Here is a 13,488-nt window from a genome sequence, read left to right on the forward strand (position 1 = left end):
CTTGATCTTTTCTACCCCCGTTAATTCACCCCAGATCCACTTTTTTGAAATACCAAATTGTTTCCTGGAATTCCGAGCAGTGTCCATGTGTTTTATACCTCTCCCCCTTCCCATGCCTCCTCCCCCCAACAAATCTCCCTGCTCTCAAATGTTGTACTTGTGTGCTTCCCTCTCTCTCCCCATCTTGTCTCCCACTCTTTATCTTGTTTTATGTGTCAGTTTGTCTTTTTGTGATTAATATTAGCTCTTACACGAGCCTCGATCATGTATACAAAAAGAAAAAAAAAAGTTTGCTGGAGGAATGAAAAAAAAATGAAACATTTGTCCTTACGTACAATCTAATCAATCCAAAACCAGTTGAGACCAGGCCTCGTGTGTGTGTGTGTGTGTGTGTGTGTCATTGAGTGATGGGAGTCAAGGGGCAGTGTTAGGAGCATCAATGGAATTGGGAAGCATCTTTTCTGAAAAATGAAGTGAACGTCTTAATTTAAAAGTCTGAAAACCCTCGTCAGACTCACCAAGCACGTGTTGCGAGATGAATTCTAATGTGCAGTGTGGGAAGTAAAACGCTTTGAAATGCTTTTTCTGCACCTACATTGCGCACCTCGAATGCCTCGCTGGCAGATGTTCTCTTGGCATTTAAACTTGCGGTCACAGTCCGTGCACCTGCTCGCAAATCCACACTGTCCGAATCATTCACAACCGCCAAGCCGATAAATCAACGCACGAGGCAGTTCACCCAAAAATAAAGTTTACGTATTCCTTCAAAGTTGATTTTATTGATTTGGAGGTTCAAGCATAACTTCATATATTTATATAAATATGGATCAAAGGGAAATATGGATCGACATATCACGTATGCAAAAATTAGAGGTGGTGGGCTCCTCTTTGACCGCTCCCAACGCCTTGTTGCGGTCACAACCAGAATTCATGTTTTGCTCGAACTTTCCAACCACTCCCATAGATCGAGCCTGTCAAGTATAACCAGAGCCACAGCCATTTGAAAATCTACATGATGCAAAACCAGTGCCATTTGAAAATAGACATGATGCAGGACCGATAGAAAAATATTTTATGGAACAAAGAAGTGAAGTCTGAACAACTCTCTGAACCTGCCGTTAAACGTATACCTGCCTTGCAATTAAGATATGGGCATAGTGTGCCAATGTGTTTGACAAGAACGAAAACCATGGGGTTCAGGGTACATTTTCCTCGTAAAACTCGCAAACACCTTTTATTAATACCTGAATCCGAAATGAGAATCAAATGAGTAAAAGCCTGTGTTGACGAGTTGCAACAGAATACGTTCTGGGATTTAAAAAATAAATACAAGGAAAGAAAAAAACCCAAAAAACTTCAGTCAGGCTGTGGAATAGCGAATGCTGGAAACGAGCACATTGTGGGGCTAATGCATTCACACATGTTAGAAAATGACTGTCAGTCTTGTTGGGTCAGTGCATTCGATGACGCTGCAGAGAAGTCAATTTTAATAATCAGTTTAAAAATTAAATATTTGCACAACCGAATATTATTGGTAATGCTTTTTGCAATCAACGTCTGAATCAAAGTTATTGCCAAAGGAGAACAGCAGCTCCCTCCAACAACAAAAAAATAATCAAAAACCTGATGCCGATATACCCCCCTTATGACTGACTGATTGATTATGCCCCTCCATTCCCCATCACACACAAAAAAAAAAAAAAAATATTACACACACCATGTTCTACTTCTTTGTGAACTACTCAACCCCAGATAGGTCAAAATTGGGCTGTCTCACCTATCGATGGTCAAGATTCGTGCACACAAAAACAATCTTTTATGGTCAGTGCACCTTTGCTGTTAATGGCAGTCCTTTCTGATCCCGAGCTTTCCTCAATGAGATTGCACTGGTTTCCTCAATGAGACTGCATCTGAACTTTAGAGCCCTCTCAATCAAGATTTGTAGTGTGTATGTGTACTTGTACGTGTACATGTGTGTCGCGTGCCGCTCCCCCACTACTTCTTAGGGGCTCAATTCTGACAAATACATCTCCATGCTGGTTAAGTTACTACCCAAGCTTGTTCGTGCCACACATAATTTAGGACCCCACTGGAAAAAAAGCGGGATGGTGAAGGACAGCATCCAATTTGTAGAGCAAACTGTGAAATGAAGTGCAAGTCGTCTGAGAAAAACGACAGCAAAACAGAAACCATTCCCTACCCACCCTTTTTTCTAAAAGCAAACCCTCATTAATTGTGATGGGCATATACAAACAAAAACACAATTTTTTTTTTTAAGATTAAGTACAAGTAAAATACCGTATTTCAGAATAGTATCACATGACTTGTGTGAAGCTAAAGGGGGTTGGGGGGAGCGGAAGGCAGCAGGGCACAAACATTGTGATTTTGAGCAAAAACTCCAAACTTGGAGCAAAAACGTTCCAAATTGCACCAGAGACCACCCACATACATTTCATTTAAAATCTCCCCATCTGTAAAAATAAGTACGAGGAATCACACGGCTGTTGTTACGAGAATATCCGTGAAGATTCAAAAGTGGTGAAATGCAAACCACCGTCTAGCTGTGGGGCCAAATTACAGCACGTCCGCACGCTTGTCTCTCATCTTTCCACGTGCTTTCGTCCTGGCCTTGAACGCCGCAGAGTTGTACCAATGCTGGGTGAGGTCAGAAAGACGACACAGACAAATATGAAGTTAATCGACAAGGAAAGGTGGGTGGCATGAGATTGAGAATACAAGAGCAAATAAAATCAATATTCATTACTTCCCTTTGGCTTGGCTTGCAGGTCTCATTAACCATCTGAACTGCTCTTTGCCGAGGTAAAGGACAATGTAAAAAATAGCAGACTCAGACTTGCATAACAGTGCTCAAAAATGTCTTTTTAAAAGATCATCCTGGATACGTATTTATTTATTGGGGAAGCATGTATCTAAACAAAAAAAAAAAAAAAAACATTTTTGCTGTTAAAAGACACTTTCAAAAATGACTCGATGAATTTGCTTGCAGTGAACTACAAATGCAAAAATCTACTTCGCAGATGAAGGATTAAACTTTCATATTTTGCAAGTGTTACTACTTAAAGTTAAAAAAAAATCCAAGAATAGATTAGCATAAGAAATTTTCCAAGATTTTCCAAACTTACGGAGATCAGATAATTACACATCCACATTCCCTCCACTCAATAATTTGCATCGAATTACCAAGAAATCTGGCGATTTTGGGAAATGGGTTTCAATTGTCCAAGGTCTTGGTAAATTTCCCAAGCCGTGGTAACACTGATTCGCAAGTTACCAAAGCTGCCCGAATGGCAATTCTAGGATGACGGCAATCCCCTTTAAGGTGGGAACTCACCCGCTCGAAGCGCGATAATTTGGAATTCCTCAAGCTTTTGCCATCCAGCAGCAGAGGCGGCCCCAGCTCGAAGATATCCCGCACGAGTTCATTTTGCTGAAAGAACAAGTTCAAAATGCAAGCTGTAATCAAAGACGAGTTGTTAATAAAAGGTTCAAACCGATATTCCCTTGCATCACTATACGTTGGCGTGTTTCGACTTGAACATTTTCCTCCTGGATCCAAATACCATGCACGTGTGATGATTTATCCAATGCTTCCTAATGTCTTTGTATACCAAGAGACGTGTCGTCTACTTATCCTTCTCTGTTCGCTCGTCCTGTCATCATTTCCCAACTGACGACGACTGTCTTTTCATTACCCAGTTCCACCCTTTGCCCATTGGCCTCTGCTCCGTGTTACTTGTTAGTGTGTTGGCCGATCACCCCATGTGCCTCAATCTCTTAAAAACAAAATTAAAACGAGTAGATACGAAAGCACGTCACCAAATGAGGAACCGGTTTCTTCAATATTCTGGGATGACCTCATTCTCTGGGATGACCGCACGCATAAAAATACCTCATATTTATATGAGGAAAAAGACCTCATATATATATATATTAAAAAGACATCATCTTTTTACAGAAAAAAAACCCCCAAAAACCTGATTTAAAAAATCAACATAGTTCAGGTGAGCTTATAGGATGGCATGTCATCTGTCCGCCGGTCCTAAAATGATCTTTGGTATGGTAGAACTCAAGTTTGTTCATGCCATCCTCCACCTATATAAGTGGGTCATCATAAGGTTTAAAGGTCCAAAAACTACTTCAATTTTGATCGAGTTTGACTGCCATTTTGGATTACAGGACAATCTTTGACAAGCTTCTCTCAAACCACCTAACCTATCGATGCAAAACTTTCAACTTGTGATCAACTACCCAAGGGAAATGTAGTCTGTTAACAATGACATCCTATTCGATCACAACAAAACCTTTAAAAATCCCCTTCTCTGAAACCACTTAACTGATGGCTGCAAAACTAAATTAACTGCACAATCAAAACTTCCCCATGGAAACATTATTTGTTAACAACGACGTCATTAGTGAAGTGTTCTGGCAGTCATATTGGATTAAAGGAAAACCTTTGCAATCCATATTTTCTGACTGAGCAATGCAAATCTGCTTAATTGCCCAATGCAAAACTTAAAATATATGATCGTTGATCTGAAACACAATATGGCCGCCAGTGATGTCATAATACAGAAAGTGGGCAGTATCTTGAAAAATATGAATTGCACATACCTTGGAGTTGCATCTTGTCAAATAGGGCTAATTTTGACAAAATTAAATAACGTCATCAGACCGGAAGAGGGCAATATCTCGAAAAACTAAGGCTCAGACTGCAGGAAGTTGCACTACTGTGAACATCATGTCAATACTACCGAACCTAAGTTGTATATTCTAAATACAGCTCTTATTTTTAGCCTGATCGATCCTTCACTCCAGTTTTGGGCAACAAGGCAGGTGAGATACAGGAGCATTGGTACTCTATTTCATGCCTTGGTCAACAAGACACCCTGCACTTGTCAAGGATAAAGGGAAAAATGCTTGCTTTGATTTTTATATCCATTACAAAGACTGACCCTGAAAGTGTGGCCTCGATCATGACTTTTGGGGTTTTAAGCGAGGCGTTTTAAGCTGGCATCTGTTTCTGGCCCGAATTGAAATTTATTTGGCCTCGGCCGAGTGAGGTGGAGTCGAGGCTCCATTTCTGCTACAAGAAGCACCCTGCAACCCAAGTTTACAGAAAGTTTTTTTATATTTTTAGAATGACTGCAGCATTTTCCATCTATTCATCATACAACTTTGTTAAACAAAATCACCATGGGTAAGCGCTCCTATGTTGAAAGTTTCATTTCAATTGCTCAAGCAGTTGTGGAAAAAACAAATTTAAAAGCGAATAATGGTGGAAAATTGAGGGTGGAAGAAAAAACAGAAGCGAGGGCCTTGGCCGACATTCCACAAAATGGTCAAGGATGGTTGTAGGCACCCATTACAAGTATCAGATGCACACATCCTGAAAATATATACCGTGAAACCCCCACATTCGCGGATCCCACATATTCACAGTTTATAAAATCTGACCTGCTTCTACTTTTGCGGCCCGTGCTTCAGATAGTCATGCTTTTTGTGGGTGCATAAACCATCTCTCACCAGTAGTGGGCATAAAGCAGCTCTAAAACCATCTCCCACCAGCTGTACGCATAAAGAAGCTCAAGCCATGCATAAACCACTTCCAGCCATGCATAAACCACCTCCAGCCATGCATAAACCACCTCCAGCCACGCATAAACCACCTCCAGCCACGCATAAACCACCTCCAAGTCCTCCAGCCACGCATAAACCACCTCCAGCCACGCATAAACTACCTCCAGCCACGCATAAAACATCTCCCACCAGCCACGCACATAAGGCAGCTCTACATGCACATAAACCATCCCACACCATGATCCCCCACAAATAACGGTCACACAACCCACCCAATTTCCATCTATCCACAGCTCTCTGCACCGCCACTTATGTGCAGTGTATCTTGTGCTCATTCTTTCTTCTAGTCCCGCTGCCTTGACCTGCTGTGATTCCTCACGCTCGTGGACTTTTTGTTCTTATTGTTTGATCATGGGTCCTAAGTGCAAGAGTAGCGCAGCAGATGCATCTGCTCCAAAGAGCCAGAAAAAAGTCTTACGCCTGAGCCAGAAAGTGGAGCTATTAGACTGGCTATCAAGAGTTGAGAGTGCGGCCTCTGATTTGTGAAAAGGCAAAGTGCATGTACGATCACCTGGTTGGCGTGGGTGGAACTGCAAACACAAATAATGCGGGTATGAGTGATGTGCTTAGTGATAAGGGTACAAGTGGCCGCAGTCTCTTCTGAGATAGCGGGAGGAGGGGGGGAGGGATGGTTTGACCGCTTCAGGAAGCTGAACTGTCTCTACAATGTGAAGCTCACAGGCAAGCATGGCTCAGCAGACCACGAGACAGCTGCAACTTTCCCTGCTCAACTCACGCAGCTCATCGAGGAGAAGGGGTATTTACAAGTGTAGGTCTTCAATGCAGATGAGACCAGCATGTTCTGGGAAAAAATGCCCATGAGAACTTCCATCTCAAAGCAAGAGAGGACAGCATTAGGGTTAAAGGCTGCAAAGGACAGGATATCTCTTCTCCTCAGCACCAACGCCAAGCCAAAGGGGACTGCATGATCAATCAGATGATGTTGTACCTACCATTCCCAAAATCCACACACCAACAGAAAGGCATGGTAACAGCTGCAATTTTCATGGATTGGTTCCACAAGTGTTTTGTCTCTCAAGTCAAGAGGTACTTGGCAGGAAAGAACATCTCTTTCAAGGTCCTCCTGCTGTTGGACAACCCTCCTGGACATCCTGAGGTGCTGAAGGTGGTCCATCCCAATGTCGACGTCATCTTCCTGCCACCCAACACTACCTCCCTAATTCAGCCACTCGACCAAGGGGTACATTCGATGTTCAAAACATTTTACACCCACCGCACCTTCCGTCATATCTTGGGTGCTATAAAGTCCGACCCCGAACTTACCGTCGGGAAATGTTGGATGGACTTAAACATAGCACACTGCATCAGCGCTAAAGACTTGCTAGATGGCGTTTAAGCCTCCAACCATGAGGATTTGAAGGAGCCCATTGCCTCACATGGGGAGGAGATTACTGAGAAGTTGGAGGCCATCAGCAAGGTTTCCTAGGAGGAGGGGTGCAGTAAAGAGGAGGAAGAGGTGGCAAGCCCAAACTGACCATCAGGTTCCTGACTGAGGTGCTGCAAGATTTGAGGGCAGTCGCTGACAGGTTGCAAGATGCCGACCCAGTGATGGAGCGGTACCTCTGGTTCAAGAGGGGTTTGGATGACGTTTTGCTCCAGTATAAGGAGCTACACAGAAATCTGCAGCACTCAGCAAAACAGCAGTCGATTACCCATTTGTTTCGCTCCAACACCTCCACCTCAACACAATCAGCACCCTCACCTGTGTCCCCTTCAGTGCACGACTCAGCACGCTCACCTGCTTCCTCTTCATGGGAGTTCACTTGATTCCAACTCATCATAATCATTATCAGCACATCAAAAGTTGCGTCGTATCTTTATAAAAATAAGGGCAATACCCCTGGGTGCTTACTTGATAGAACAAAGCAGCAGATTCCACCAATTAAAGGCATTGTTACGTTTATGGGGGTAGGTTGGAGAACACCATAGGAAAGGTAGGATTGAATAGGAAATAGTATGGACTGTGTGATGTGTAGGAGCATTTTGATGTAATAAGTGGGGAAAATGTAGCTTACGGTTGTGTTTAAATGTGCATCATACTGGGGGTGATGCCATGTTAATTAGTAGTAGGGATGATGGTTAATTTCCCCTGAGGGGAGCTTGCGAGTCTGGGAGAATTGAGAGGTCGGAGGAGATTGGAGTGTGCTAAGAGGGTGGAGAGCTTAAAGATGGTCGTCTTGCCTGCCAGCCTTGGCCTCGAGAGAGAAAGAGGGCTGTCTACGCCACTCGCCTCGATACTGGGTGACCTCGGCATTTGACGTTGCCACTATTTTGCCAGGATTCCCACCTGTGTGGCTTTGGCCTTCTATGGCTGCCAACTTACCACAGGATCCATTTGGTCCAGCTGAGTGCCGGGACGTGACTTTTATTTTCTTACTTCACCCTGTGCGCAGGATCCTCGTTGTAGCATTTTTACCTCAGCACTTTTGTTTATTCTCATTCCGCACCTTATTTTATTGTGAATAATTATTGTTACATTTTTGTCCATTGTTATTATTGGGTGACGGAATAAACCCGTGTGCTCGTGAGAATAAACGCTCCGTGGTTCTTCATTCCAGCGCACGCAATAACCGCCATAATTGAAGATCGCCTCAGGAGTTAAAGCTTGGTTCAGCTCATCCGTCCTCAGCTTGGAGGTAACCAGCTGCGGACAGGACAGCACGTTAAACAGTATCACGGTATTTTAAACCAATTTCAATGGTTGCGAGGAGACATGGCAGCATGTAGAATCATACCAATGTAATTATAACACTTATATACCTATTTTGGGGGTGCAACATCCCCCTTCTCCCTCCCCCACCCACCCACACCCCACAAATCCCCACTGACCCCAATTTTATTTTTGCCATTAACAAACTTTGGTGCATCATGGGTGATGAAGGTTGTGGTCAAATTTCATTGAAATAGTGAGTGTAGTTTTGGAGAGGAGAATAAATACCGACTTTGGGGGTCATCAAAACAATCGTGCAACCGAGGAGCAAGCAGACCAATAGCAGGATAACTACAACTATCAGAACGGAAGACACGATGTACAAATTCATACCACTGTCACACCTTCAGTGCTAATGGTTCATTGAATAAAATGTGTGAATAAAATGGCGCAATACCCCTTGTGGATTCCTGGTGTTTGTTTAATGGTTAAGGTGGCTGACTTGAGATCTTAGGGTCTTGAGTTAAAGCTCCTGTCGGATCTTGAATCAACACCAGCTGGGTTGACTCAGCCTGTCATCCTTCCGAGATCAGCAAAATGAGCACCAGCATGCTGGTAACAGGCACATTGCATCAGCGGCACAACCACACCCCCAGAAAATGATGCAGCCAAGCAGCCACAGGTTGCATACGAATAAATAAAACCCCATCGGGGGATATCAAGCCGGAGGACTCGTCTGCTAGTAGTGGTCGTTTGTGGACAAAGATCTCTGTCTTTTGCGAAGAGTAGGTGAGTTCATACCGTCACCCGTGAACAAATTACAAAATCCTGCTGTGACTGATTTCTGGGAAGGCAATGGCAAACCACCCGGCATAACCCAGGAACTATTTTGGTATTCCCAACGCTCTAAGGGTCTGATGCATTTAATTGAGATTTAAATGATTACAACAGATGGGGTTTGTGAGATGGAAATCTCACATCCCTCTCAATCACATTAACCAAGGCCTTATTTGACTTTTGAGATTTAAATCCATTTAACCAAGGCCATTAACCAAGGAATATTTTGTTTTATTTGCTGCAATTTATTTTTTGTTGTGGATTATAACAAAAACATCAGTGAGATAGGAATTAGTAATAGGTTGCAATGATCTGGATTTTTATAACCTCTATTCTTATATTTCAGTTTATTGGAGATCGTCGAGACAGATTCTGTACTTCGTCTCTTTCAAACGGCTGGCAACTTGACCCAAGTGAAGTATTGCTTTGCTAACTGTCGCACTGGTAATCAAATGCAATTCTGAAAGGTCAAATGCAGCATCTATTGGGAAGTGACATAACCAAAATCAAAGGTGTCACAACATCATACCAACACCAACTTGCATCATCACCAACATAATCACCCATGTTGTGCCAAAATGTGCTACCGGTAATTACTCCCGCTAGGGAGTAATGCATTCATCCGTGTGTGAGTGTGTGTGTGTGTGTGTGTGAGCGAGAGTGTGTGCGTGTGTGTGACGTGTGTGTGTGTGTGTGTGTGTGTGTGTGTGTGTGTGTGTGTGTGTGTGTGTGTGTGTGTGTGTGTGTGTGTGTGTGTGTGTGCGCGCACGAGTGTGTGTGTGCGCACGAGTGTGTGTGTGCGCGCACGAGTGTGTGTGTGTGCACGAGTGTGTGTGTGTGCGAGAGTGTGTGAGCGAGAGTGGTGTGTGTGTGTGTGCGCACGAGCGTGTGTGTGTGCGAGAGTGTGTGAGCGAGAGTGGTGTGTGTGTGTGTGTGCACGAGCGTGCGTGTGCGCGAGAGCGTGCGTGCGCGCGAGAGCGTGCGTGCGCGCGAGAGCGTGCGTGCGCGCGAGAGCGTGCGTGCGCGCGAGAGCGTGTGCGAGAGCGTGTGTACGTGTATGCGTGTGTGCGTGTGTGCGTATTTTATGTATTTACTCTACGCATATATTGCAAGAATGGCAATAGGCCCCAGACCTGAACCAAAATCGAAACGGCTTGTTCTTGTCACCTAACCAACTCATCCAGCGAGTTTTGTCATACTCTGACCACACCTTTGAGATATCATGTGATATATTGTTTTTAGCCCCCATCACACAGTGAAGAAACACTTAAAAAATGATTGCATCCGGATCTGGATCTTCACCAAAATCGAATCTATTTGTCCTTGTCACACACACCCAACCTGCCCACCAAGTTTCATCCAGTGCTCAACTAACCTAAGGTTAGGGCATGGTCACAATGCCACATGGCCAGTTTAGTCTGGATCCAGTTGCCAGTTTCAAAGAAGATTTTTAATAAAATAACAATATTTATGCCCCCCCCCCCCCACCTCCAAAATACCTTCATAGGGGCGCATCCAGTTGGGGAGTGCAAATCCACGAGACCTTGCTGTCATGATGCATCGTACCAGATTTGGTCCATATATATCAGTCAGGTAGTTTGTGAGGAGATGTTTTAGTCAAATGTTAGCGGATGTACGTAAAGATGGACGGACACCAGGATCCACTCTGAGATTATTTTGGAGAAATACTCAAAATAACCCAATTGTTTTTATACAAATAAGAATAAAACAAGATATCTGCGATTTTAAAAAATCAAAATCAAAATCAAAAGAGAGGGGCTATTTATCTAAGTATGATAAAAAGTCTGAGCAGTGTGTGTGGGAGCGACTCTCTCGACTCAAAGCTTCTGATACATTTCAGAGAGCCAAGAGCACCTTGTCTTTTGTACTGGAAAACTCGCTGGCACAGAATTTAAATAGCATGTTAAGAAATTCAGATCACAGCCTATCAAAGGACTTGCAGCAGCTGGCTGCCAGTATCCTGCCACTGACTATACCTACCTACACGTCAATGTGACGATACCTACACGTCAATGTGGTCATCCTGCTCCTGGTCCATGTGCAGCAATGGACGACTCAGAGAGACAGTGTAAAACATAATCTTTTGGTGCCACAATATGACAACTGCAGCTATTTAATTAATAACGGATTGACCGGATTTTCCGTGACAGAAGTCAAACTTGTAATCAAGTGACATCAGCCTGGATCTTTTGTTGAGCCTTCACTTACATTACATGAACCTGAAAGATCCAGATTTGTAATCGATTGAAGTTGACAATGTTGAGAGTGGGATGACCAAATCAGCAAACAGTTGAGATGCACTGTGGCAGAGTGATGCCAATCCAAGCTTTGCCCTTCCCACAGAATACCATTGCCAGCAGATGTGATCCATCTCAATGAATAAACGTGCCCATTGACAGGTGTGAGCAAGGTAGATAATAATAGTTCTGGCATCACCATTGCACTTGATAGGAAGGGGGAGAGGGGAAAAAAACAAACAAAAAAAAGCCCCCAGCATGTAAAAGGTAGAACCATAATTTCACTCTTGTGGGAAATGTTACTTCTATACACATTAATGTGACAGGAAAATAACATTGCCCACAAAGTTGAAGACTTGCAGGAGCAGAGGTACACACATATTAATTACCTCCACCACCAAAGTTGGATGGAGGTTATGTTTTCACCCCTGTCTGTTTGTCTGTCTGTGAGCAGGATATTTTAAACATTGTGGACGGATTCAGATAAAATTTGGTGGACAGGTTGGGTGTGTGACAAGGAGAAAATGATGAGGTTTTGGTGAAGATCCAGATACTACAATTCTTGTGATTGTTGATTTTTCACCGTTGAATCGATTCTTCACCAATGAGAAATATGGCCAAAAACGAGATATAGCATGTTTCAAAAAGCTGTGGACGGATTTGGACGAAACTTGGTGGATGAGTTGGGTCGATGACAATGACAAGCTGATTCTATTTTGGTGAACATCTGGATCCAGATCCGACCATCAATGTTTCAGCCTGGAGGAGGTATGCGCTCTACCAAGTGCCATTCTAGTTGTATATGGTACTGTCGTGTGCCTCCAACTACCTCATTTTAAAATGTAAGATAGTTTGCTTCCAAAATAGCTACAAATAGACTTGTCATATAAAATTTGTTGCGAATATGGAATTTGGCCTCCATATCCGCTTGTAAATATTCCCCTATTTCCCCAATACTCCCCAACTATCCCCAATCCCCCATTCCCTAGTCCCATTGTCTGTAAACAACACTCTGTAGAACCGACCTTCCCCTTTTTCCCCCATTAAATGTCGTGCCCAGGTCCACCGCATCACACGTAGACAACTTTCGGACATCTTGCTAGTTATTCTTAGTCTATGTCAGTTAAGGACTCGTTTCCATTAATTCCGACTCTTCGTTGCACCAGAATGTGATTATATGGCACCAGTAGTGAGTTTAGGACCTTCCCATGCCTCCTCCCGTCTTCTTCCCCAAACAACAACAACAACAACTACAACTACAACAACGGCGCTGCGCGGAGGAGTGTGCGTCCTCACACCGGCTCGGTTAGCCGCCATTGACGATGCGCTCCGACGGGGTTACCACGAAGGGGCTCCTTGTCAGCCCCTCGTCAAGGGCGGAGCCGGTAACCCCCCCGCACGCACCCAATGAGAAGCAACGAGCCGATTCCATCTGGGGCGGAGCTAACGAGCCGAGGGCGTGTCACTCCCCGCCGGATATACGCGGCCACGTACCGGACGTGACGTCAGATGCGCCCCGAGCTTGAGAAGACAGGAGAGCCACCTCCGAGCGCTGAGAGACCTCCTGCATCTTTTGGGCCGCGCTATCCTGTCCCTGAGCACAAGGTGCACCTTGTGCTGGCCATCGAATACCCGCTTTCCTTGCCATCAATCCCCGTGTGAGTCAGTTTTTGTCCTGTTTATCTGTCGTCTGTCGGGGCTATTATAAGACCGTAATTAAGTGCCTGTCTTTCTATGCTGTACCTCTCATCCCTGTAATCTGAACCTTCCGCACTAATATAACCTCCTCCGGAGGTCTTGAGAACCGTATCCCTGGTGTCGTGTCATTTTAATCCCAGCCGTGTGTCTTTTCCTTCATTGATCTAGCGTAGCGCGATTAGTCAACGTTCGGGTATAATCGGGTAACTTGTGCAGACGTGGTCATACCAAACCGCTCGGTAAATAACATCTAAGCCGCGTCAGTAACATTTGGTGTCGAGGAGTGGAATTCGGACCCGGGACTAAATTTATTAGGCCCAAATTTGTAGTAGAATCGATTCGGAGCGCGTTTCCCGCGCGAAATTA

The 13,488-nt window shown here is 44.1% G+C and overlaps 1 protein-coding gene across 50 annotated transcripts in view; it reads right to left on the reverse strand.

Annotated features, from left to right (window-relative positions):
* Positions 1–759: 759 nt before the first annotated feature.
* LOC137439002 (interferon-related developmental regulator 2) overlaps positions 760–13,488 on the reverse strand; it is a 61,614-nt gene continuing 48,885 nt past the window's right edge. For 14 of the 50 annotated variants that reach the window (XM_078767789.1, XM_078767769.1, XM_068134634.2 and 11 more), the window contains exons 12-13: positions 3,353–3,448; positions 760–2,655 (exon numbers count right to left, since the gene is read on the reverse strand). In XM_078767789.1, coding sequence (XP_078623915.1) covers positions 2,575–2,655; positions 3,353–3,448 — 177 coding nt within the window. In that variant the 3' untranslated portion in view covers positions 760–2,574. The remainder of the gene's footprint in view (positions 2,656–3,352; positions 3,449–13,488) is intronic. The other 36 variants (XM_078767760.1, XM_078767800.1, XM_078767770.1 and 33 more) reach the window with 4 other exon arrangements.

This window comes from Myxine glutinosa, chromosome 1 (genome assembly GCF_964187855.1).
Source record: "Myxine glutinosa chromosome 1, kmMyxGlut1.1, whole genome shotgun sequence".
NCBI lineage: Eukaryota > Metazoa > Chordata > Myxini > Myxiniformes > Myxinidae > Myxine > Myxine glutinosa.